The sequence below is a fragment of the Bombina bombina genome, chromosome 1 (genome assembly GCF_027579735.1).
Source record: "Bombina bombina isolate aBomBom1 chromosome 1, aBomBom1.pri, whole genome shotgun sequence".
Lineage (NCBI taxonomy): Eukaryota > Metazoa > Chordata > Amphibia > Anura > Bombinatoridae > Bombina > Bombina bombina.
Genome location: NC_069499.1, coordinates 1,147,400,605 through 1,147,427,865, shown reverse-complemented (window position 1 = coordinate 1,147,427,865; position 27,261 = coordinate 1,147,400,605). Strand labels below are relative to the sequence as shown.

Genomic DNA, 27,261 nt, shown 5'->3' with positions numbered 1-27,261 from the left:
CCAGGGAGGGTATAAGGTTTTGCAATCATTTTGCACAATTTGGAACATATTTAAAGTGATACTAAACCCAAATTTTTTATTTCATGATTCAGATAGAGCATGCAATTTTAAGCAACTTTCTAATTTACTTACCTCAGACAAGTTAAACAGTGAAATATAACACATAAAAAAGCATTTGTTTAGTGCTAGATTACAAGTGGAGTGCTAATTTATTGCATGACCGTAAATGGGCAGATTTTCCCTTTTACGGGTGCACGATAAATAACGGCCATTGCACGTGGCTGGTTAATGCTACTGCAAGCTCACGGAAGCAATCAGAGCTACAAAAATTAAACAGAGGTCAGACCTCTGGTTAATTTTAACAATATCCCCCAATTGCCCCAAAATAAAGTGGTGGGAGGTCCCTTTTTAAATTAAAAAGTAGCATCTTTATTTCCATCTAAAGGAGAGGAGAGTCCACGGCTTCATTCATTACTATTGGGAATTAAGAACCTGGCCACCAGAAGGAGGCAAAGACACCCCAGCCAGAGGCTTAAAGACCTCTCCCACTCCCCTCATCCCCCAGTCATTCTTTGCCTTTTGTCACAGGAGGTGGCAGAGAGGTGCCAAAGATTCAGAGGTCTCTTATGGAGGGTATTACTATTCACAATGGGACTGGAGTTTTAAGTAGCCCTATAAGGCTTCTCAGTGAGGGCTTGGGGAAAGTTAGAGTCCGGAGATGCAGGGAGAGTCTCTTTTGCGAAATCATCCCGACTCATATTGACAGCTCCTACAGCAATCAGCGTTGACGAGTTTTGCAGACTGCTTTCTTCTCTCAAGTCCATATCAGGAGTACTGCTATGAGCTGTTACACTTGAAAGGCCGTGTTCCTGTTCCACGGCGTGGATTCTGGTATGATCGTTTCATTTTATGCACAATGTTACCATAGAAGACAGGGCCACAGTGTGGCGCTTTTTATCTTTACAGAATCACTAGTTAATATTCCTGGTAGGGGCATTATTTAACAGAGGGGGTTTATACATGATATTGTTCATTGTGTCATTGCTGCCCTGAGCGGGATAAGGCTCTGGCAATGTGTGGAACTATCAGGTTCTTTTCCGGGAGTTTTTGCGTGGCCCTTTTTTGGCGCATTTTCTCCTTTAGGCAGAGGCACCCGTGTGACTGGGTGGGGCTCTTTACTTCCGGTCTGATCTGCAACCTAGGAGACGAAGCAGTTTCTGAAGTCCGGTTCATAGGAGGTGGTGAGTGCCCCGGCCATTGGCGGTTATAAAGGTGCCTGTTAGTTTCTCGTTTATTCTAATAAAAGCGCAAGCTATGGATGATTCTGACGCGTTAGAGGGTACTCCCTCTTTGACAAAGTTTCATACCTGTGTTTTAAAAGAATGTCTAGTACCACTGAGCCGTCCACCTCTGAGGGTTCTCAGTCCAATGAGGTGCGTTACCGAGATGAGTCCCCTATTGCACATGCAGTGCCCCGGGTTCCGACTGTTGCTCCTTCGGGAGAGATATTTTGGCCGCCAGATTTTGCGGATCAACTGCAGACGGCAGTTTCTAAAGTGATCCACGCCTTACCACGTTCTGCTAAGCGCAAGCGTAGGGCCTTTCAGAGCGGCCTGACTCAGGACTTGTCTTTGTCGGATGCTCCTGCGGAGTGGTTCGATGAAGGGGCCCACTCCAATGCGTCGGATGGGACTCCTTTTAGGTCGGAATCCGTGTCATCTAAAGCTCCGGCAGAGGAGCCTGACTATTGGTTTAAGATGGAGAATTTGCGCTTTTTGCTAAAGCAAGTGCTTGCTACTCTAGAGGTTCCGGAGCCGAAGCTTCCGGAGGAACCTTCTATCCCTAAGCTACATAATGTTTATGAGGATAGGGTGGTACCCCAGACCTTTCAGAGTGGCCCGACTCAGGACTTGTCTTCGTCGGATGCTCCTGCGGAGGGGTTCGATGAAGGGGCCCACTCCGATGCGTCGGAGGGGACTCCTTCTGGGTCGGAATCCGTGTCATCTAAAGCTCCGGCAGAGGAGCCTGACTATAGGTTTAAGATGGAGAATTTGCGCTTTTTGCTAAAGCAAGTGCTTGCTACTCTAGAGGTTCTGGAGCCGAAGCTTCCGGAGGAACCTTCTATCCCTAAGCTAGATAATGTTTATGTGAATAGGGTGGTACCCCAGACCTTTCAGAGCGGCCCGACTCAGGACTTGTCTTCGTCGGATGCTCCTGCGGAGGGGTTCGATGAAGGGGCCCACTCCGATGCGTCGGAGGGGACTCCTTCTGGGTCGGAATCCGTGTCATCTAAAGCTCTGGCAGAGGAGCCTGACTATAGCTTTAAGATGGAGAATTTGCGCTTTTTGCTAAAGCAAGTGCTTGCTACTCTAGAGGTTCCGGAGCCGAAGCTTCCGGAGGAACCTTCTATCCCTAAGCTAGATAATGTTTATGAGGATAGGGTGGTACCCCAGACCTTTCAGAGCGGCCCGACTCAGGACTTGTCTTCGTTGGATGCTCCTGCGGAGGGGTTCGATGAAGGGGCCCACTCTGATGCATCGGAGGGGACTCCTTCTGGGTCGGAATCCGTGCCATCTAAAGCTCCGGCAGAGGAGCCTGAATATAGGTTTAAGATGGAGAATTTGCGCTTTTTACTAAAGCAAGTGCTTGCTACTCTAGAGGTTCCGGAGCCGAAGCTTCCGAAGGAACCTTCTATCCCTAAGCTAGATAAGGTTTATGAGGACAAGATGGTACCCCAAACCTTACTGGTTCCTATAAAGATGGCTAACATTATCAAGAGCGAATGGGCTCGATTAGGTTCTTCCTTTTCCACTTCCTCGTCCTTTAAGAAACTTTTTCCCATTCCGGAGGTACAGTTGGAGCTGTAGGGTACCATTCCTAGGGTGGATGGGACCATCTCCACGCTCGCTAAGGGAACAACTATTCCCCTAGAGGATAGTTCGTCGTTCAAAGAGCCCATGGATAAGAAGTTGGAGAACATGCTGAGAAAGATATTTCAGCACACAGGGTTTGTTTTTCAGCCGGCAGCAGCCGTAGCCGCAGTTGCTGGAGCTGCGTCATATTGATGTGATTCCCTGAGCAAAAGGATTGAGGGTGAAACCTCTTTCGAAGAGGTGCAGGAAAAGATTAAGGCTTTGAAGGTAGCCAATTCTTTCATTTGCAACACCAATATGCAAATTATTCACCTGAATGCTAAGGTGTCAGGGTTTTCGGTTTTAGCGCGCAGGGCCTTGTGGCTAAAATCTTGGTCGGCGGACATGACCTGTAAATTAAGGTTGCTGTCCCTGCCCTTTCAAGGAAAGATTCTTTTCGGTCCAGGCCTGGATTCGATCATTTCCATTGTTACGGGAGGCAAGAGTGCCTTCCTACCCCAAGATAAGAAAGCTAAACCGAAAAGAGCTACTTTTCTTCCTATTCGTGTGGATAAGGCCCAGCGCCAGCAGCCCCCTGCGAAAGCGGTCCAGTCCAAGCGAACTTGAAAGCCTGCTCAGTCTTGGAACAAGTCCAAACAGAACAAGAAGCCCGCAGAGACCAAGTCGGCATGAAGGGGCGGCCCCCGACAGATCTATGAACCGAGTAGGGGGCAGGTTATCTCTATTCTCCGAAGCCTGGTTGCAGGATGTTCACAACCCCTGGGTTCTGGAGGTTGTCTCCCAGGGTTACAGGATAGGATTCAAGTCCTTCCCTCCCAGGGGCAGATTCCTTGTGTCAAACCTGTCATCGAGGCTGGCAAAGAAAGAAGCCTTTCTAGGATGTGTGAGGGATCTTTCCTCTCTAGGTGTTATCGTACCAGTACCCCTTGCAGAAAGGGGTCTAGGGTATTATTCAAATCTGTTCGTAGTTCCAAAAAAGGAGGGCACGTTCCGTCTGATTTTGAATCTGAAGTGTTTAAACAAGTTTTTGTCCGTTCCATCGGTCAAAATGGAAACGATCAGGTCCATTTTGCACCTAGTTCAAGACCACAATAGACTTGAAGGATGCCTACCTTCATGTTCCAATTCACAGGGACCACACAAGTTACTGAGATTTGCATTCCTGGACCAGCACTTCCAGTTTGTGGCACTTCTTTTCGGTCTGGCGACGGCCCAAGAGTTTTCACAAAGGTTCTTGGGGCCCTGCTTGCTGTAGCCAGATCCAGGGGCATTGCAGTGGCGCCCTATCTAGACGACATCCTGGTTCAGGCGCCGTCCTTCAGTCAGGCAGTGGACCATTCAAGGTCTCTGCTCCTGTTACTTCAATCTCATGGTTGGAAGATAAACTCCGGAAAGAGCTCCCTGGTACCCAGCACCAGGGTGGAGTTTCTGGGCACGATCATAGACTCTGTGTCCATAAGGATTTTTCTCACGGATCATAGACGCAGGAAGCTTGTGTCCTCTTGTCTGGCCCTTCGAACCTCAGAGAGACCCTCGTTGGCCCAATGTATGGAGGTGATTGGGCTCATGGTCTCCAGCATAGACATCATTCCATTTGCCAGGTTTCATCTCAGGCCTCTTCAGTTATGCATGTTGAGGCAGTGGAACAGCGATCATTCAGATCTCTCACAGCTAATATCCATGGATGTACGGGCTCAAACCTCCCCCTCTTGGTGGATCAGCCCGGAACAACTGTCCATGGGGACATCCTTCTTGAGACCGTCCTGGGAGATTGTGACCACGGACGCGAGTCTTGCGGCATGGGGAGCTGTTTGGGGTGCTAGACTGGCACAGGGGAAATGCTCTCGGCTGGAGTCCCTTTTTACCAATAAATATCCTGGAACTTTGAGTTATCTACAATGCTCTGAAGGCGTGGCCCCGCCTGGGGGCGTGCAACTTCATAAGGTTTCAGACGCACAACATTACCTCGGTAGCTTACATCAACCATCAGGGGGATACGAGGAGCTCCCTCGCAATGAGGGAGGTGTCTCGGATACTGGAATTTGCGGAGGACCACAACTGCTCGCTTTCAGCGATCCACATCCCGGGTGTAGACAACAGGGCAACGAACTTTCTCAGCAGGCAAACATTTATCCAGGGGAATGGTCTCTTCACCCCGAGGTGTTTGCAGAGATTTGTCTCAAATGGTGGACGCCGGAGATAGACCTCATGGTGTCCAGACTCAATTGCAAACTTCCCTGTTACAGGTCGAGGTCGAGGGACCCCCAACCAGAGCTGATATATGCATTAGCGGTGCCTTGGGGGTTCGATCTAGCATACATTTTTCCTCCCTTACCACTCCTACCTCGTATAGTGGCACGCATAAAGCAGGAGAGAGCGTCAACCATTCTGATTGCTCCTTCGTGGCCTCGGAGGACGTGGTTTGCGGATCTGGTGGGGATGTCATCCTCTCCGCCATGTAGGTTACCCTATCGCAGGGATTTGTTTTAACAGGGTCCTTTCCAACATCAGAATCTTGATTCTCTGAGGCTGACTGCGTGGAGATTGAACGCCTAGTCCTAGCCAAGAGAGGTTTTTCTGAAAGTGTGATTGACACTCTAGTTCAGGCAAGGAAGCCAGTCACTCGGCGCATCTACCATAAGGTGTGGAGGACTTACTTGTCCTGGTGTGAGAAGCGTGGATACCCTTGGCACAAGGTGAGGGTTTCCAGAATTCCATCCTTTCTTCAAGAATGTTTAGAGAAGGGACTTGCTGCTAGTTCCTTAAAGAGACAGATTTCGGCATTATCTGTTTTGTTACACAGGAGACTCACTGAGCTCCCTGACATTCAATTCTTTGTTCAGGCTTTGTCTTGAATCAGGCTTGTCTTTAGGCAGTCTGCTCCCCTGTGGAGCTTGAACTTGGTCCTTAGGGTTTTGCAACAGGTCCCGTTTGATTCTATGCATTCCCTTGACATTAAGGTTCAGTCCTGGAAGGTTTTTTTCCTGTTGGCCATTGTATCGGCTCTCAGAGTATCTAAACTGGCGGCCTTGCAACACGGGCCACCATATATGGTTTTTCATTCGGATAAGGCTGTTCTTCGCACCGGCTTGGGATTTCTTCCCAAGGTGGTGTCCAATTGTATCATCAAACAGGAAATAGTTGTTCCTTCTCTGTGCCCTAACCCTTCTTCAAAGGAGCGGTTACTTCATAATCTCGATGTGGTCCATGCCCTGAAGTTCTAGCTTCAGGCTACAAAGGACTTCAGACAATCTATATCTCTTTTTGTTGTGTATTCAGGGAAGCGCAGGGGTCAGAGGGCTTCTGCTACTTCTTTGTCTTTTTGGCTGAGGAGCTTGATCCGTTTGGCTTACGAGACAGCGGGACATAAGCCTCCTCAGAGGATCACGGGTCATTCCACTAGAGCGGTGGCTTCATCGTGGGCCTTCAAGAATAAAGCCTCTATGGAGCAGATTTGTAAGGCGGCTACTTGGTCTTCCTTACATACTTTCACGAAGTTTTAAAAATTTGACGTTTTTGCTTCTGCGGAAACGCTTTTTGGGAGAAAGGTTCTACAGCCTGTGGTGCCCTCAGATTAGGGGTCCGCCTTTTACCCTCCCGGTTTCATTCAGTGTCCTCTAGAGCTTGAGTGTATGTTCCCAATAGTAATGAATAAAGCAATGGACTCTCCTCCCCTTTAGATGGAAAACAAAAATTATGCTTACCTGATAATTTAATTTCCATCATGGGGAGGAGTGTCCACGACTCCCGCACGTATCTCTGGTGGGCGGACCTAAATTTAATTTCTCTTCTGGCACCATTTTTACCCTGATGTTTCCCCTACTGTTCCTTGTTCCCTCGGCAGAATGACTTGGGGATGAGGGGAGTGGGGGAGGTATTTAAGCCTTTGGCTGGGGTGTCTTTGCCTCCTCCTGGTGGCCAGGTTCTTAATTCCCAATAGTAATGAATGAAGCCGTGGACTCTCCTCCCCACGATGGAAATTAAATTATCAGGTAAGCATAATTTAAGTTTTTTGTTTAAAAAAAAACTGCATGAGGCTGTTTTTAGTCGTTAAAGTGTGCGATGTTAGAAAAAAAACGGCATTGAAACGTGCCTTTACATAGCGGTTTATCGGGACTGTGTGTTCTCTGTAAATATATATGTATATTCTTATATACATATATATTTATGTGTTAATATGTGTATATACACATATAAACACATAAATGTAAATGCATATCAGCATATGCATATATATTTACACTTATCTGCCCATCGCTGCATGACTTGCCCCCTTCACTGTGCTAGGTTTTCTGCCGTGTATGACGGCATGGGTATGAGGCTCCCTTTCGTGAGCACAAAGCTTCCAGGCAATACGAATATGAGGTTGCGTTTGCATTGCGCTCAACTTGGAATACCAGAGGACATTTGCATGCGCTGGTATTACTGAGTGGAGAGAAAATATCTCGCTCGCGTAAGCGCTCCACTCGTAATCTAGTGTTTTAATGTCCCTTTAAGCAAACAGTAAACCACAATGGATGATCTACCTTCTGGATAAATCATGCTTGCAAATTATTCAGAACTAGGCAAATGTTATCAAGCATTGCAAATGCAGATACATTATAAAAGTAAAGCTCTATTGTAAACTGAGCATGCTCATAAAAGTCATAAAAAATTGCTCAAGCATTCTAGAAACCCATTGTGGAAAAGAGGTGTTGGCTCTTGATATCTAAGGAGTTTGAGCTGGGAAGCTATTGAACAGCCTCTCACAATATGGTCTAAGATAGATTTAAAGGGATATGAAACCAAAAAAATGTATTTCAAGATTCAGATACAGCATGTAATTTTAAACAACTTTCCAATTTACTTCTAGTATAAATTTTGCTTCATTTTCTTGGTATCCTTTTATTGAAGGAGCAGCAATGCACTACTGGGAGCTAGCTGAAAAAAATCTGTAAGCCAATTACAACAGCAGCCACAACTCAGCAGCTAGCTCCCAGCTCCTGAAAAATATATATCTATACCTATATATTGATATAGATTTATACAGATATATATATATAGGAATATATATTTTAAAATACTAAGGACATTTTCTACTGCTAGTTTGAGTGGAAAGGGCTCCAAAGTGTATGTGTGTGTGTGTGTGCGCGCATATATACAGTCGTATGCAAAAGTTTAGGCACCCCTGACGATTTCCATGATTTTCATTTATAAATAATTGGGTGTTTGGATCAGCAATTTAATTTCTTTCATGTAATTGGCAAGAGTCCATGAGCTAGTGACATATGGGATATACAATCCTACCAGGAGGGGCAAAGTTTCCCAAACCTCAAAATGCCTATAAATACACCCCTCACCACACCCACAATTCAGTTTTACAAACTTTGCCTCCTATGGAGGTGGTGAAGTAAGTTTGTGCTAAGATTTCTACGTTGATATGCGCTTCTCAGCATTGTTGAAGCCCGATTCCTCTCAGAGTACAGCGAATGTCAGAGGGACGTGAAGGGAGTATCACCTATTGAATACGATGATTTCCCTAACGGGGGTTTTTTTCATGGGTTCTCTGTTATCGGTCGTAGAGATTCATCTCCTACCTCCCTTTTCAGATCGACGATATACTCTCAAATTTACCATTACCTCTACTAAAGAACTGTTTTAGTACTGGTTTGGCTATCTGCTATATGTGGATGGGTGTCTTTTGGTAAGTATGTTTTTATTACTTAAGACACTCTCAGCTATGGTTTGGCACTTTATGCAAATTATATAAAGTTCTAAATATATGTATTGTACTTATATTTGCCATGAGTCAGGTTCATGTATTTCCTTCTGCAGACTGTCGGTTTCATATTTAGGGAATATAAACACTTTAAGAAATTTGTTTCTTACCTGGGGTTTAGTCTTTTTCAATTTTGACTACTTTTGCATTTGCGGGTATTAGGCCAGCGGGTGCGTCAAATGTTAGACTTTATTGCGTCATTTTTGGCGCGAACTTTTTTGGCACGGGAAATTACGTTTTTGACGCAACTTCGTCATTTCCGGCGTCATACGTGACGTCGAGACCTTTCACACGGCGGCGTCATTAGTGACGCAAGTGTGTCATTTTTCCGGTCAAATGTTTTTCATTATTTCAATACCCCATTCATGTTTGCCTCCTGCTTTCTTTATCAAGAGGCCTATGCTTTTGCATTTTTTCCCATTCCTGAAACTGTCATTTAAGGAAATAGATAATTTTGCTTTATATGTTGTTTTTTCTTTTACATTGAGCAAGATGTCCCAATCCGATCCTGTCTCTGAACTTTCTGCTGGAACATTGCTGCCTGACATCGGTTCTACCAAAGCTAAGTGCATTTGTTGCAAAATTGTAGAAATTATTCCACCGAATGTCATTTGTAATAGTTGTCATGATAAACTTTTACATGCAGATAGTGTTTCTATCAGTAATAGTACATTGCCAGTTGCAGTTCCTTCAACTTCTAATGTGCATGATATACCTGTAAATTTTAAAGAATTTGTTTCTGAATCTATTATGAAGGCTTTGTCTGCATTTCCACCTTCTAATAAACGTAAAAGGTCTTATAAAACTTCTCATTTAGCTGATGAAATTTCAAATGACCAACAACATAATAATTCATCCTCTTCTGCTGAGGATCTATCTGAAACAGAAGATCCTTCCTCAGATATTGACACTGACAAATCTACTTATTTATTTAAAATAGAGTATATGCGTTCTTTATTAAAAGAAGTGTTAATTACTTTGGATATTGAGGTAACCAGTCCTATTGACGTTCAGTCTAATAAACGTTTAAATGCTGTTTTTAAACCTCCTGTGGTTTCCCCAGGTGTTTTTCCCATTCCTGAGGCTATTTCTGATATGATTTCTAGGGAATGGAATAAGCCAGGTACTTCCTTTGTTCCTTCTTCAAGGTTTAAGAGATTGTATCCTTTACCAGCAAAATCTATAGAGTTTTGGGAAAAGATCCCCAAAGTTGATGGGGCTATTTCTACTCTTGCTAAACGTACCACTATTCCTATGGAAGATAGCACTTCCTTTAAGGATCCTTTAGATAGGAAGCTTGAATCTTATCTAAGGAAGGCCTATTTATATTCAGGTCATCATCTCAGACCTGCTATTTCTTTGGGTGATGTTGCGGCTGTATCAACTTTCTGGTTGGAAAATTTAGCGCAACATGAATTGGATTCTGACATATCTAGCATTGTTTGCTTACTGCAACATGCTAATCATTTTATTTGTGATGCCATTTTTGATATTATCAAAATTGATGTTAGATCCATGTCTTTAGCTGTATTAGCTAGAAGAGCTTTGTGGCTTAAATCTTGGAATGCTGATATGACATCTAAATCTAGATTACTATCTCTTTCTTTCCAAGGTAATAATTTATTTGGTTCTCAGTTGGATTCTATTATTTCAACTATCACTGGAGGAAAAGGAGTTTTTTTGCCTCAGGATAAAAAACCTAAGGGTAAATCTAAGGCTTTTAACCGTTTTCGTTCCTTTCGTGAGAATAAGGAACAAAAACTCAATCCTCCTCCCAAGGAATCTGCTTCCAGTTGGAAGCCTTCCTCAAATTGGAATAAATCCAAGCCATTTAGGAAACCAAAGTCTGCCCCTAAGTCCGCATGAAGGTGCGGCTCTCATTCCAGCTCAGCTGGTAGGGGGCAGATTAAGGTTTTTCAAGGATTTTTGGATAAAATCTGTCCAAAATCATTGGATTCAGAGCATTGTCTCTCAAGGGTATCAAATAGGATTCAAAGTAAGACCTCCTGTGAGAAGATTTTTTCTCTCACACATTCCTGTAAATCCAGTAAAAGCTCAGGCTTTTCTGAAGTGTGTTTCAGACCTGGTAATCATGCCAGTTCCTCTTCAGGAACAAGGTTTGGGTTTTATTCAAACCTATTCATTGTACCAAAGAAAGAAAATTCGTTCAGACCAGTTCTGGATCTGAAAATTTTGAATCGTTATGTAAGAGTACCAACTTTCAAGATGGTGACTATAAGGACTATTCTGCCTTTTGTTCAGCAAGGTCATTATATGTCCACAATAGACTTGCAGGATGCATACCTTCATATTCCGATTCATCCAGAACACTATCAGTTTCTGAGATTCTCTTTTCTAGACAAGTATTACCAATTTGTTGCTCTTCCATTTGGCCTAGCAACAGCTCCAAGAATCTTTTCAAAGGTTCTGGGTGCCCTACTATCTATAATCAGAGAACAGGGTATTGCGGTGTTTCCTTATTTGGACGATATCTTGGTACTAGCTCAGTCTTTACATACTGCAGAATCTCCCATGAATCAACTAGTGTTGTTTCTTCGGAAACATGGTTGGAGGATCAATTTACCAAAAAGTTTCTTGATTCCTCAGACAAGGGTCACCTTTTTAGGTTTCCAGATAGATTCAGTGTCCATGACTCTGTCTCTAACAGACAAGAGACGTTTAAAATTGGTTGCAGCCTGCCGGCACCTTCAGTCTCAGTCATGGAAGTTTTAGGTCTCATGACTGCAGCATCGGACGCAATCCCCTTTGCTCGTTTTCACATGAGACCTCTACAGCTTTGTATGCTGAATCAATGGTGCAGGGATTATACAAAGATATCTCAATTAATATCCTTGAATCCCAATGTACGACACTCTCTGACATGGTGGATAGATCACCATCGTTTGGTTCAAGGGGCTTCTTTTGTTCGCCCAACCTGGACTGTGATCACAACAGATGCGAGTCTTTCAGGTTGGGGAGCCATTTGGGGGTCTCTGACAGCACAAGGGGTTTGGAAATCTCAAGAGGCGAGATTACCAATAAATATTTTAGAACTCCGTGCAATTCTCAGGGCTCTTCAGTTCTGGCCTCTACTAAAGAGAGAACCGTTCATTTGTTTTCAGACAGACAATATCACAACTGTGGCTTATGTCAATCATCAGGGTGGGACTCACAGTCCCCAAGCTATGAAAGAAGTATCTCGGATACTTGCTTGGGCGGAATCCAGCTCCTGTCTAATCTCTGCAGGTGTAGACAATTGGGAGGCGGATTATCTCAGCCGCCAGACTTTACATCCAGGGGAGTGGTCTCTCCATCCAGATGTGTTTTCTCAGATTGTTCAGATGTGGGGGCTTCCAGAGATAGATCTCATGGCCTCTCATCTAAACAAGAAACTTCCCAGATACCTGTCCAGGTCCAGGGATGTTCAGGCGGAAGCAGTGGATGCGCTGACACTTCCTTGGTGTTATCAACCTGCTTACATCTTCCCGCCTCTAGTTCTTCTTCCAAGAGTGATTTCCAAAATCATCATGGAACAGTCTTTTGTGTTGCTGGTGGCTCCAGCATGGCCACACAGGTTTTGGTATACAGATCCGGTTCGGATGTCCAGTTGCCCGCCTTGGCCACTTCCGTTACGGCCGGACCTACTATCTCAAGGTCCGTTTTTCCATCAGGATCTCAAATCATTAAATTTGAAGGTATGGAAATTGAACGCTTAGTTCTAAGTCATAGAGGTTTCTCTGATTCAGTGATTAATACTATGTTACAAGCTCGTAAATCTGTCTCTAGGAAGATTTATTATAGAGTTTGGAAGGCTTACATTTCATGGTGTGCTTCTCATAAATTCTCCTGGCATTCTTTTAGAATTCCTAGAATTTTGCAGTTTCTTCAGGATGGTCTGGATAAGGGTTTGTCTGCAAGTTCCTTGAAAGGTCAAATCTCCGCTCTTTCTGTTTTATTTCACAGAAAAATTGCTATACTTCCTGATATACACTGTTTTGTACAGGCTTTAGTTCGTATTAAGCCTGTCATTAAGTCAATTTCTCCTCCTTGGAGTCTTAATTTGGTTCTGAGGGCTTTACAGGCTCCTCCATTTGAACCTATGCATTCTTTGGACATTAAACTACTTTCTTGGAAAGTGTTGTTCCTTTTGGCTATCTCTTCTGCTAGAAGAGTTTCTGAGCTATCTGCTCTTTCTTGTGAGTCTCCTTTTCTGATTTTTCATCAGGATAAGGCAGTTTTACGGACTTCTTTTCAATTTTTACCTAAGGTTGTGAATTCTAACAACATTAGTAGAGAAATTGTTGTCCCTTCTTTATGTCCTAATCCTAAGAATTCTTTGGAGAGATCCTTACATTCTTTGGATGTGGTAAGAGCTTTGAAATATTATGTGGAAGCTACTAAAAATTTCAGGAAGACTTCTAGTCTATTTGTTTTATTTTCTGGTCCTAGGAAAGGTCAGAAAGCTTCTGCTGTTTCCTTGGCTTCTTGGTTGAAACTTTTGATTCATCAAGCTTATTTGGAGTCGGGTCAAACCCCGCCTCAGAGAATTACAGCTCATTCTACTAGATCAGTCTCTACTTCATGGGTTTTTAAGAATGAAGCTTCAGTCGATCAGATTTGCAAAGCAGCCACTTGGTCCTCTTTGCATACATTTACTAAATTCTACCATTTTTATGTATTTGCTTCTTCGGAAGCAGTTTTTGGTAGAAAAGTTCTTCAGGCAACTGTTTCAGTTTGATTCTTCTGCTTTTTGATTTAAGTTTTTTTCTTTCAAAAGTGAAAATAAACTTATTTTTGGGTTGTGGATTATTTTCTCAGCGGAATATGGCTGTTTTTGTTTTAGTCCCTCCCTCTCTAGTGACTCTTGAGTGGAAGACTCCACATCTTGGGTATTGATATCCCATATGTCACTAGCTCATGGACTCTTGCCAATTACATGAAAGAAAACATAATTTATGTAAGAATTTACCTGATAAATTCATTTCTTTCATATTGGCAAGAGTCAATGAGGCCCACCCTTTTTATGGTGGTTATGATTTTTTTGTATAAAGCACAATTATTTCCAAATTTCCTTTGTTGATGCTTTCTACTCCTTTCTTTATCACCCCACTGCTTGGCTATTCGGTAAACTGAATTGTGGGTGTGGTGAGGGGTGTATTTATAGGCATTTTGAGGTTTGGGAAACTTTGCCCCTCCTGGTAGGATTGTATATCCCATATGTCACTAGCTCATAGACTCTTGCCAATATGAAAGAAATGAATTTATCAGGTAAGTTCTTACATAAATTATGTTTTTGATCTATGTGAAATGAGGTTTATTTGATTAACAGAAAATGTGCAATATGCATCCAAATGAAATTAGACAGGTGCATAAATTTGGGCACCCCAACAGAAATATTCCATCAATATTTAGTAGAGCCTCCTTTAGCAGAAATAACAGCCTCTAGATGCTTCCTATAGCCTGTAATGAGTGTCTGGATTCTGAATGAAGGTATTTTGGACCATTCCTCCTTGCAAAACATCTCCAGTTCAGTTAGGTTTGATGGTTGCCGAGCAAGGACAGTCCGCTTCAAATCACCCCACAGATTTTCAATTATATTCAGGTCTGGGGACTGGGATGGCCATTCCAGAACATTGTACTTGTTCCTCTGCATAAATGCCAGAGTAGATTTTGAGCAGTGTTTTGGGTCGTAGTCTTGTTGAAATATCCAGCCCCGGCGTAACTTCAACTTTGTAACTGATTCCTCAACATTCTTCTCAAGTATCTGCTGATATTGAGTGGAATATTGAGTGGAATTTAACAAGATTCCCAGTACCGGCACTGGCCACACAGACCCACAGCATAATGGAACATCCACCAAATTTTACTGTGGGTAGCAAGTGTTTGTCTTGGAACGCTGTGTTCTTTTGCCGCCATGCATAACGCCCCTTGTTATGACCAAATATATGAACAAATAACTCAATCTTTGTTTCATCAGTCCACAGCACCTTCTTACAAAATGAAGCTGGCTTGTCCAAATGTCCATTTGCATACCTCAAGTGACTCTGTTTGTGGCGTGTGTGCAGAAAAGGCTTCTTCTGCATCACTCTCCCATACAGCTTCTCCTTGTGCAAAGTGCGCTGAATTGTTGAACGATGCACAGTGACACCATCTGCAGCAAGATGATGTTGTAGGTCTTTGGAGGTGGGCTGTTTTTGACCGTTCTCGCCATCCTTTACCTTTGCCTCTCTGATATTTTACTTGACCTGCCACTTCTGGCCTTTACAAGAACTGTGCCTATGGTCTTCCATTTCCTCACTATGTTCCTCACAGTGGACACTGACAGCTAAAATCTCTGTGATAGCTTTTTGTAGCCTTCCCCTAAACCATAATGTTGAACAATCTTTGTTTTCAGGTCATTTGAGAGTTGTTTTGAGGCCCCCATGTTGCCACTCTTCAGAGGAGAGTCAAAGAGAACAACAACTTGCAATTGGACACCTTAAATACCTTTTCTCATGTTTGGATGCACCTGTCTATGAATTTCAAGGCTTAATGGGCTCACCAAACCAATTGTGTTTTCCAATTAATCAGTGCTAGGTAGTTACAGGTATTCAAATCAACAAAATGACAAGGGTGCCCAAATTTATGCACCTGTCTAATTTTGTTTTGATGCATATTGCACATTTTCTGTTAATCCAATAAACCTAATTTCACTACTGAAATATTACTGTGTCCTTGAGTTATTTAATAGATCAAAATGAAATTGCTGATCCAAACACCCACATTTTTATAAATGAAAATCATGGAAATTGTCAGGGGTGCCTAAACTTTTGCATACAACTGTATATACATGCACACATTTAGATATATATATATATATATATATATATATATATATATATATATATATATATGTTAATAGGACAAGTGCACTCTCACAAACAGTATCACGATTTGCCAGGGTGCATGAATGTGGGTAATAATAGCAATAGATAGAAGACAGCACTCTCTGGTCTTAAATACAAAGGTTGTTTTATTTGTAGTGAAGTTTCGGGGAAAGCTTCCCCTTCCTCATATATATAGGGAATAAAGGGAGGCACTCACTGGTCCTTTTAAAAGTGGTTTTAATCTGTGATGTTTCGGGGAAACTCTCCCCTTCCTCAGTCCTTTCAATCGACTTTTGAAAGGAGCAGTGAGTGCCTCCCTTTATTACCTGTATTAACCTGTTGGCACCCTGGCAAATGGACATTAGATGAGAGTGCATTATTATTTAATTATTATTTTGACTTAATGAAGTATTATATATATATATATATATACACACACACAATATAGCCCTTTCCATTCAAATACCTTGTCATATACTGTATACCTTTTAACCCTTATAATAAAATTTTTATTATCAGATAGTGTATGTACGAATGTAACACTTTATTTTAATGTATTTATGTTTTGTGCACTTTTTTTTTTCTTTTACACTGGGGGGGGGGGATTTATCAAGTGTCGGGCTGGCAGGATCCGCTGTAGCGGATCATGTCCGCCCGACATCGATAAATGCAATGTGCGTTTATCATTGCACAAGCATTTCTAGTGAAATTCTTGTGCAATGCCGCCCCCTGCACATTCACGGCCGCTAGCAGGGGGTGTCAATCTTTCCGATCATATCCGAACGGGATGATTGCTATTTGCCACCTTAGAGGTGGCGGATGAGTTAAGGAGCAGCGGTCTTAAGACTGCAGCATGATAATTGGGCCCCTAGGTTTTTACTTGCGCAACCCTAATGCGCGCTAATTTTGTTTGTGCTTGAATGAAAGCATTTACTTTCAACTTGTAATATGTCCACCAGTTAGTGCGGGCTCAATATTGCTTGTAGCAACCCGCGCTAACAATAGAGCACCACTTGTAATCTAGCCCTTTAAGGGTAAGATATTATAAGGCACATTTCTTTTATTCATCCTCTAAAATGCATCCAATATACCAATACCTAACTTTTAAGATTTGACCTTGTCCAATATGAGAGACAGTTCAAACACAGCTCATACCAAATACATTGTTGTTTTATCTATTTATTCATTTAGATAACCAGGGTACAGGCGTCTTACTCCTTTGTTTACTTCTTAGGATGGGGCCAAAGAATATGCCATGCTGAACAATCCTAGATCCAAGTGCTTAGGTAGACGTCGAAGAAAGAACACATCAGCTACATCCTCCTGCACTAACTCAGCATCCACTTCCACTGTGACTGAAACGAGAGAGGGGGATAGTGATAGAGACACTGGCAATGATTGTGCTTCTAGCTCTTCAGGTGATTACTTTGTGCTGTCAAAACTTAAATGGATATAAAACTCAAACGTTTTTTAAAGTAATTAAACGATCAATCCAAATAATACAAATCACATTTAACACTTCTACCTTGTTTTTGTGCAATTTTAATAATAAAATCAGTCCTTTTCCAAACCAACCATGGGACTCATTATATGAGTCCCACCACAGTGTGCTACCTAGTTTTAGCCTCACATCACTTAGGCCTAGATTTGGAGTTCGGCGGTAGCCGTCAAAACCAGCGTTAGAGGCTCCTAACGCTGGTTTTGGCCGCCCGCTGGTATTTGGAGTCAGTGATTAAAGGGTCTAACGCTCACTTTTCAGCCGCGACTTTTCCATACCGCAGATCCCCCTACGCCATTTGCGTAGCCTATCTTTTCAATGGGATCTTTCTAACGCCGGTATTTAGAGTCGTTTCCGAAGTGAGCGTTAGAGCTCTAACGACAAGATTCCAGCCGCCTGAAAATAGCAGGAGTTAAGAGCTTTCTGGCTAACGCCGGTTCATAAAGCTCTTAACTACTGTACCCTAAAGTACACTAACACCCATAAACTACCTATGTACCCCTAAACCGAGGTCCCCCCACACCGCCGCCACTCGATTAAAATTTTTAACCCCTAATCTGCCGACCGCCACCTACGTTATATTTATGTACCCCTAATCTGCTGCCCCTAACCCCGCCGACCCCTGTATTACATTTATTAACCCCTAACTTGCCCCCCACAACGTCGCCGCCAGCTACTTAAAATAATTAACCCCTAATCTTCCGACCGCAAATCGCCGCCACCTACGTTATCCCTATGTACCCCTAATCTGCTGCCCCTAACATCGCCGACCCCTATATTATATTTATTAACCCCTAATCTGCCCCCCTCAACGTCGCCGACACCTGCCTACACTTATTAACCCCTAATCTGCCGAGCGGACCTGAGCGCTACTATAATAAATGTATTAACCCCTAATCCGCCTCACTAACCCTATCATAAATAGTATTAACCCCTAATCTGCCCTCCCTAACATCGCCGACACCTAACTTCAATTATTAACCCCTAATCTGCCGACCGGAGCTCACCGCTATTCTAATAAATGTATTAACCCCTAAAGCTAAGTCTAACCCTAACACTAACACCCCCCTAAATTAAATATAATTTAAATCTAACGAAATAAATTAACTCTTATTAAATAAATTATTCCTATTTAAAGCTAAATACTTACCTGTAAAATAAATCCTAATATAGCTACAATATAAATTATAATTATATTATAGCTATTTTAGGATTAATATTTATTTTACAGGCAACTTTGTAATTATTTTAACCAGGTACAATAGCTATTAAATAGTTAAGAACTATTTAATAGTTACCTAGTTAAAATAATAACAAATTTACCTGTAAAATAAATCCTAACCTAAGTTATAATTAAACCTAACACTACCCTATCAATAAAATAATTAAATAAACTACCTACAATTACCTACAATTAACCTAACACTACACTATCAATAAATTAATTAAACACAATTCCTACAAATAAATACAATTAAATAAACTAGCTAAAGTACAAAAAATAAAAAAGAACTAAGTTACAGAAAATAAAAAAATATTTACAAACATAAGAAAAATATTACAACAATTTTAAACTAATTACACCTACTCTAAGCCCCCTAATAAAATAACAAAGCCCCCCAAAATAAAAAATTCCCTACCCTATTCTAAATTAAAAAAGTTACAAGCTCTTTTACCTTACCAGCCCTGAACAGGGCCCTTTGCGGGGCATGCCCCAAGAATTTCAGCTCTTTTGCCTGTAAAAAAAAACATACAATACCCCCCCCCCCAACATTACAACCCACCACCCACATACCCCTAATCTAACCCAAACCCCCCTTAAATAAACCTAACACTAAGCCCCTGAAGATCTTCCTACCTTGTCTTCACCATACCAGGTTCACCGATCCGTCCTGGCTCCAACATCTTCATCCAACCCAAGCGGGGGTTGGCGATCCATAATCCGGTCCAGAAGAGGCTCCAAAGTCTTCCTCCTATCCGGCAAGAAGAGGACATCCGGACCGGCAAACATCTTCTCCAAGCGGCATCTTCGATCTTCTTCCATCCGGAGCGAAGCGGCAGGATCCTGAAGACATCCAGCGCGGAACATCCATCCGGACCGACGACTGAACGACGAATGACTGTTCCTTTAAGGGACGTCATCCAAGATGGCGTCCCTCGAATTCCGATTGGCTGATAGGATTCTATCAGCCAATCGGAATTAAGGTAGGAATTTTCTGATTGGCTGATGGAATCAGCCAATCAGAATCAAGTTCAATCCGATTGGCTGATCCAATCAGCCAATCAGATTGAGCTCGCATTCTATTGGCTGTTCCGATCAGCCAATAGAATGCGAGCTCAATCTGATTGGCTGATTGGATCGGCCAATCGGATTGAACTAGATTCTGATTGGCTGATTCCATCAGCCAATCAGAAAATTCCTACCTTAATTCCGATTGGCTGATAGAATCCTATCAGCCAATCGGAATTCGAGGGACGCCATCTTGGATGACGTCCCTTAAAGGAACAGTCATTCGTCGTTCAGTCGTCGGTCCGGATGGATGTTCCGCGCTGGATGTCTTCAGGATCCTGCCGCTTCGCTCCGGATGGAAGAAGATCGAAGATGCCGCTTGGAGAAGATGTTTGCCGGTCCGGATGTCCTCTTCTTGCCGGATAGGAGGAAGACTTTGGAGCCTCTTCTGGACCGGATTATGGATCGCCAACCCCCGCTTGGGTTGGATGAAGATGTTGGAGCCAGGACGGATCGGTGATACCTGGATGGTGAAGACAAGGTAGGAAGATCTTCAGGGGCTTAGTGTTAGGTTTATTTAAGGGGGGTTTGGGTTAGATTAGGGGTATGTGGGTGGTGGGTTGTAATGTTGGGGGGGGGGGTATTGTATGTTTTTTTTTACAGGCAAAAGAGCTGAACTTCTTGGGGCATGCCCCGCAAAGGGCCCTGTTCAGGGCTGGTAAGGTAAAAGAGCTTGTAACTTTTTTAATTTAGAATAGGGTAGGGAATTTTTTATTTTGGGGGGCTTTGTTATTTTATTAGGGGGCTTAGAGTAGGTGTAATTAGTTTAAAATTGTTGTAATATTTTTCTTATGTTTGTAAATATTTTTTTATTTTCTGTAACTTAGTTCTTTTTTATTTTTTGTACTTTAGCTAGTTTATTTAATTGTATTTATTTGTAGGAATTGTGTTTAATTAATTTATTGATAGTGTAGTGTTAGGTTAATTGTAGGTAATTGTAGGTAGTTTATTTAATTATTTTATTGATAGGGTAGTGTTAGGTTTAATTATAACTTAGGTTAGGATTTATTTTACAGGTAAATTTGTTATTATTTTAACTAGGTAACTATTAAATAGTTCTTAACTATTTAATAGCTATTGTACCTGGTTAAAATAATTACAAAGTTGCCTGTAAAATAAATATTAATCCTAAAATAGCTATAATATAATTATAATTTATATTGTAGCTATATTAGGGTTTATTTTACAGGTAAGTATTTAGCTTTAAATAGAAATAAGTTATTTAATAAGAGTTAATTTATTTCGTTAGGTAAATATTATATTTAACTTAGGGGGGTGTTAGTGTTAGGGTTAGACTTAGCTTTAGGGGTTAATCCATTTATTAGAATAGCGGTGAGCTCCGATCGGAAGATTAGGGGTTAATAATTGAAGTTAGGGAGGGCAGATTAGGGGTTAATACTATTTATGATAGGGTTAGTGAGGCGGATTAGGGGTTAATAACTTTATTATAGTAGCGCTCAGGTCCGCTCGGCAGATTAGGGGTTAATAAGTGTAGGCAGGTGTCGGCGACGTTGTGGGGGGCAGGTTAGGGGTTAATAAATATAATCTAGGGGTCGGCGGTGTTAGGGGTAGCAGATTAGGGGTACATAGGGATAACGTAGGTGGCGGCGGTTTATGGAGCGGCAGATTAGGGGTTTAAAAAAATATGCAGGGGTCAGCGATAGCGGGGGCGGCAGATTAGGGGTTAATAAGTGTAAGGTTAGGGGTGTTTAGACTCGGGGTACATGTTAGAGTGTTAGGTGCAGACGTAGGAAGTGTTTCCCCATAGGAAACAATGGGGCTGCGTTAGGAGCTGAACGCTGCTTTTTTGCAGGTGTTAGGTTTTTTTTCAGCTCAAACAGCCCCATTGTTTCCTATGGGGGAATCGTGCACGAGCACGTTTTTGAGGCCGGCCGCGTCCGTAAGCAACTCTGGTATCGAGAGTTGCATTTGCGGTAAAAATGCTCTACGCTCCTTTTTTGGAGCCTAACGCAGCATTTGTTTGAACTCTCGATACCAGAGTTAATTTTATGGTGCGGCCAGAAAAAAGCCCGCGGAGCGTTAACAGCCCTTTTACCGCCGAACTCCAAATCTAGGCCTTAGAGAGCTACAGCGGCTGCAAAAGTACAAAACTGCTGTATCAGTACAAGTCTTGAAAAGAATAGCAGCAGCATAGGTATCTATCACATACAAATTATCACTCCTAGAGTGATGAGCCATAGAAATGAAATATATCTGAAAATATGGAAAGGAAATGTTTTTATGCACTTATGAAAACAAAGCATAATAAATGTATTTGTTAACAATCTTATATAATCACATGCACTATTCCAGGACTAGATATGGGTCGAGATGAATTCACTTTCTGTTATGCGTATGCGGACAGAAGTGCATGCCACAATTATAAATATGCATATTAGCAACAGAATAATACATAAGGATTGGCTGCATATTTTTTTGTGTTGGAACAGACTTCTTGAGAGGGCTGTCGTTGGACCATAAAATACTTTTCTCCAACATAGGTGTGTCCGGTCCACGGCGTCATCCTTACTTGTGGGATATTCTCCTCCCCAACAGGAAATGGCAAAGAGCCCAGCAAAGCTGGTCACATGATCCCTCCTAGGCTCCGCCTACCCCAGTCATTCTCTTTGCCGTTGTACAGGCAACATCTCCACGGAGATGGCTTAGAGTTTTTTAGTGTTTAACTGTAGTTTTTATTATTCAATCAAGAGTTTGTTATTTTGAAATAGTGCTGGTATGTACTATTTACTCAGAAACAGAAAAGAGATGAAGATTTCTGTTTGTATGAGGAAAATGATTTTAGCAACCGTAACTAAAATCCATGGCTGTTCCACACAGGACTGTTGAGAGCAATTAACTTCAGTTGGGGGAACAGTGTGCAGTCTCTTGCTGCTTGAGGTATGACACATTCTAACAAGACGATGTAATGCTGGAAGCTGTCATTTTCCCTATGGGATCCGGTAAGCCATGTTTATTACGATCGTAAATAAGGGCTTCACAAGGGCTTATTAAGACTGTAGACTGTTTCTGGGCTAAATCGATTCATTATTAACACATATTTAGCCTTGAGGAATCATTTTATCTGGGTATTTTTGATATAATAATATCGGCAGGCACTGTATTAGACACCTTATTCCTTAGGGGCTTTCCCAAAGCTTAAGCAGAGCCTCATTTTCGCGCCGGTGTGGCGCACTTGTTTTTGAGAGCATGGCATGCAGTCGCATGTGAGAGGAGCTCTGATACTTAGAAAAGACTTTCTGAAGGCGTCATTTGGTATCGTATTCCCCTTTGGGCTTGGTTGGGTCTCAGCAAAGCAGATACCAGGGACTGTAAAGGGGTTAAAGTTTAAAACGGCTCCGGTTCCGTTATTTTAAGGGTTAAAGCTTCCAAATTTGGTGTGCAATACTTTTAAGGCTTTAAGACACTGTGGTGAAAATTTGGTGAATTTTGAACAATTCCTTCATGTTTTTTCGCAATTGCAGTAATAAAGTGTGTTCAGTTTAAAATTTAAAGTGACAGTAACGGTTTTATTTTAAAACGTTTTTGTACTTTGTTATCAAGTTTATGCCTGTTTAACATGTCTGAACTACCAGATAGACTGTGTTCTGAATGTGGGGAAGCCAGAATTCCTATTCATTTAAATAAATGTGATTTATGTGATAATGACAATGATGCCCAAGATGATTCCTCAAGTGAGGGGAGTAAGCATGGTACTGCATCATTCCCTCCTTCGTCTACACGAGTCTTGCCCACTCAGGAGGCCCCTAGTACATCTAGCGCGCCAATACTCCTTACTATGCAACAATTAACGGCTGTAATGGATAATTCTGTCAAAAACATTTTAGCCAAAATGAATCCTTGTCAGCGTAAGCGTGGCTGCTCTGTTTTAGATACTGAAGAGCATGACGACGCTGATATTAATATCTCTGAAGGGCCCCTAACCCAGTCTGATGGGGCCAGGGAGGTTTTGTCTGAGGGAGAAATTACTGATTCAGGGAACATTTCTCAACAGGCTGAACCTGATGTGATTGCATTTAAATTTAAGTTGGAACATCTCCGCATTCTGCTTAAGGAGGTATTATCCACTCTGGATGATTGTGAAAAGTTGGTCATCCCAGAGAAACTATGTAAAATGGACAAGTTCCTAGAGGTGCCGGGGCTCCCAGAAGCTTTTCCTATACCCAAGCGGGTGGCGGACATTGTTAATAAAGAATGGGAAAGGCCCGGTATTCCTTTCGTCCCTCCCCCCATATTTAAAAAATTGTTTCCTATGGTCGACCCCAGAAAGGACTTATGGCAGACAGTCCCCAAGGTCGAGGGAGCGGTTTCCACTTTAAACAAACGCACCACTATACCCATAGAGGATAGTTGTGCTTTCAAAGATCCTATGGATAAAAAATTAGAAGGTTTGCTTAAAAAGATGTTTGTTCAGCAGGGTTACCTTCTACAACCAATTTCATGCATTGTCCCTGTCGCTACAGCCGCATGTTTCTGGTTCGATGAGCTGATAAAGACGCTCGATAGTGATTCTCCTCCTTATGAGGAGATTATGGACAGAATTAATGCTCTCAAATTGGCTAATTCTTTCACCCTAGACGCCACTTTGCAATTGGCTAGGTTAGCGGCTAAGAATTCTGGGTTTGCTATTGTGGCGCGCAGAGCGCTTTGGTTGAAATCTTGGTCGGCTGATGCGTCTTCCAAGAACAAGCTACTTAACTTTCCTTTCAAGGGGAAAACGCTGTTTGGCCCTGACTTGAAAGAGATTATCTCTGATATCACTGGGGGTAAGGGCCACGCCCTTCCTCAGGATCGGCCTTTCAAGGCAAAAAATAGACCTAATTTTCGTCCCTTTCGTAAAAACGGACCAGCCCAAAGTGCTACGTCCTCTAAGCAAGAGGGTAATACTTCTCAAGCCAAGCCAGCTTGGAGACCAATGCAAGGCTGGAACAAGGGAAAGCAGGCCAAGAAACCTGCCACTGCTACCAAGACAGCATGAAATGTTGGCCCCCGATCCGGGACCGGATCTGGTGGGGGGCAGACTCTCTCTCTTCGCTCAGGCTTGGGCAAGAGATGTTCTGGATCCTTGGGCGCTAGAAATAGTCTCCCAAGGTTATCTTCTGGAATTCAAGGGACTTCCCCCAAGGGGGAGGTTCCACAGGTCTCAGTTGTCTTCAGACCACATAAAAAGACAGGCGTTCTTACATTGTGTAGAAGACCTGTTAAAAATGGGAGTGATTCATCCAGTTCCATTAAGAGAACAAGGGATGGGGTTCTACTCCAATCTGTTCATAGTTCCCAAAAAAGAGGGAACGTTCAGACCAATCTTAGATCTCAAGATCTTAAACAAGTTTCTCAAGGTTCCATCGTTCAAGATGGAAACCATTCAAACTATTCTTCCTTCCATCCAGGAAGGTCAATTCATGACCACGGTGGATTTAAAGGATGCGTATCTACATATTCCTATCCACAAGGAACATCATCGGTTCCTAAGGTTCGCATTCCTGGACAAACATTACCAGTTCGTGGCGCTTCCTTTCGGATTAGCCACTGCTCCAAGGATTTTCACAAAGGTACTAGGGTCCCTTCTAGCTGTGCTACGACCAAGGGGCGTTGCGGTAGTACCTTACTTGGACGACATTCTGATTCAAGCGTCGTCCTTTCCTCAAGCAAAGGCTCACACGGACATCGTCCTGGCCTTTCTCAGATCTCACGGATGGAAAGTGAACGAGGAAAAGAGTTCTCTATCCCCGTCAACAAGGGTTCCCTTCTTGGGAACAATTATAGACTCCTTAGAAATGAGGATTTTTCTGACAGAGGTCAGAAAAACAAAACTTCTAGACTCTTGTCGGATACTTCATTCCGTTCCTCTTCCTTCCATAGCTCAGTGCATGGAAGTGATCGGGTTGATGGTAGCGGCAATGGACATAGTTCCTTTTGCGCGCATTCATCTAAGACCATTACAACTGTGCATGCTCAGTCAGTGGAATGGGGACTATACAGACTTGTCTCCGAGGATACAAGTAAATCAGAGGACCAGAGACTCACTCCGTTGGTGGCTGTCCCTGGACAACCTGTCACAAGGGATGACATTCCGCAGACCAGAGTGGGTCATTGTCACGACCGACGCCAGTCTGATGGGCTGGGGCGCGGTCTGGGGATCCCTGAAAGCTCAGGGTCTTTGGTCTCGGGAAGAATCTCTTCTACCGATAAATATTCTGGAACTGAGAGCGATATTCAATGCTCTCAAGGCCTGGCCTCAGCTAGCGAGGACCAAGTTCATACGGTTTCAATCAGACAACATGACAACTGTTGCGTACATCAACCATCAGGGGGGAACAAGGAGTTCCCTAGCGATGGAAGAAGTGACCAAAATCATTCTATGGGCGGAGTCTCACTCCTGCCACCTGTCTGCTATCCACATCCCAGGAGTGGAAAATTGGGAAGCGGATTTTCTGAGTCGTCAGACATTGCATCCGGGGGAGTGGGAACTCCATCCGGAAATCTTTGCCCAAGTCACTCACCTGTGGGGCATTCCAGACATGGATCTGATGGCCTCTCGTCAGAACTTCAAAGTTCCTTGCTACGGGGCCAGATCCAGGGATCCCAAGGCGGCTCTAGTGGATGCACTAGTAGCACCTTGGACCTTCAAACTAGCTTATGTGTTCCCGCCATTTCCTCTCATCCCCAGGCTGGTAGCCAGGATCAATCAGGAGAGGGCGTCGGTGATCTTGATAGCTCCTGCGTGGCCACGCAGGACTTGGTATGCAGATCTGGTGAATATGTCATCGGCTCCACCTTGGAAGCTACCTTTGAGACGAGACCTTCTTGTTCAGGGTCCGTTCGAACATCCGAATCTGGTTTCACTCCAGCTGACTGCTTGGAGATTGAACGCTTGATTTTATCGAAGCGAGGATTCTCAGATTCTGTTATCGATACTCTTGTTCAGGCCAGAAAGCCTGTAACTAGAAAGATTTACCACAAAATTTGGAAAAAATATATCTGTTGGTGTGAATCTAAAGGATTCCCTTGGGACAAGGTTAAGATTCCTAGGATTCTATCCTTCCTTCAAGAAGGATTGGAAAAAGGATTATCTGCAAGTTCCCTGAAGGGACAGATTTCTGCCTTGTCGGTGTTACTTCACAAAAAGCTGGCAGCTGTGCCAGATGTTCAAGCCTTTGTTCAGGCTCTGGTTAGAATCAAGCCTGTTTACAAACCTTTGACTCCTCCTTGGAGTCTCAATTTAGTTCTTTCAGTTCTTCAGGGGGTTCCGTTTGAACCCTTACATTCCGTTGATATTAAGTTATTATCTTGGAAAGTTTTGTTTTTAGTTGCTATTTCTTCTGCTAGAAGAGTCTCAGAATTATCTGCTCTGCAGTGTTCTCCTCCTTATCTGGTGTTCCATGCAGATAAGGTGGTTTTACGTACTAAACCTGGTTTTCTTCCAAAAGTTGTTTCTAACAAAAACATTAACCAGGAGATTATCGTACCTTCTCTGTGTCCGAAACCAGTTTCAAAGAAGGAACGTTTGTTGCACAATTTGGATGTTGTTCGCGCTCTAAAATTCTATTTAGATGCTACAAAGGATTTTAGACAAACATCTTCCTTGTTTGTTGTTTATTCAGGTAAAAGGAGAGGTCAAAAAGCAACTTCTACCTCTCTCTCTTTTTGGATTAAAAGCATCATCAGATTGGCTTACGAGACTGCCGGACGGCAGCCTCCCGAAAGAATCACAGCTCATTCCACTAGGGCTGTGGCTTCCACATGGGCCTTCAAGAACGAGGCTTCTGTTGATCAGATATGTAGGGCAGCGACTTGGTCTTCACTGCACACTTTTACCAAATTTTACAAGTTTGATACTTTTGCTTCTTCTGAGGCTATTTTTGGGAGAAAGGTTTTGCAAGCCGTGGTGCCTTCCATTTAGGTGACCTGATTTGCTCCCTCCCTTCATCCGTGTCCTAAAGCTTTGGTATTGGTTC

At 42.8% G+C, this 27,261-nt stretch overlaps 1 protein-coding gene across 6 annotated transcripts in view; it reads left to right on the top strand.

Annotated features, from left to right (window-relative positions):
• EZH1 (enhancer of zeste 1 polycomb repressive complex 2 subunit) overlaps nt 1–27,261 on the top strand; it is a 485,968-nt gene that overhangs the window by 279,728 nt on the left and 178,979 nt on the right. For all 6 annotated transcript variants that reach the window (XM_053699400.1, XM_053699426.1, XM_053699407.1 and 3 more), the window contains one exon: nt 16,732–16,915. In XM_053699400.1, coding sequence (XP_053555375.1) covers nt 16,732–16,915 — 184 coding nt within the window. The remainder of the gene's footprint in view (nt 1–16,731; nt 16,916–27,261) is intronic.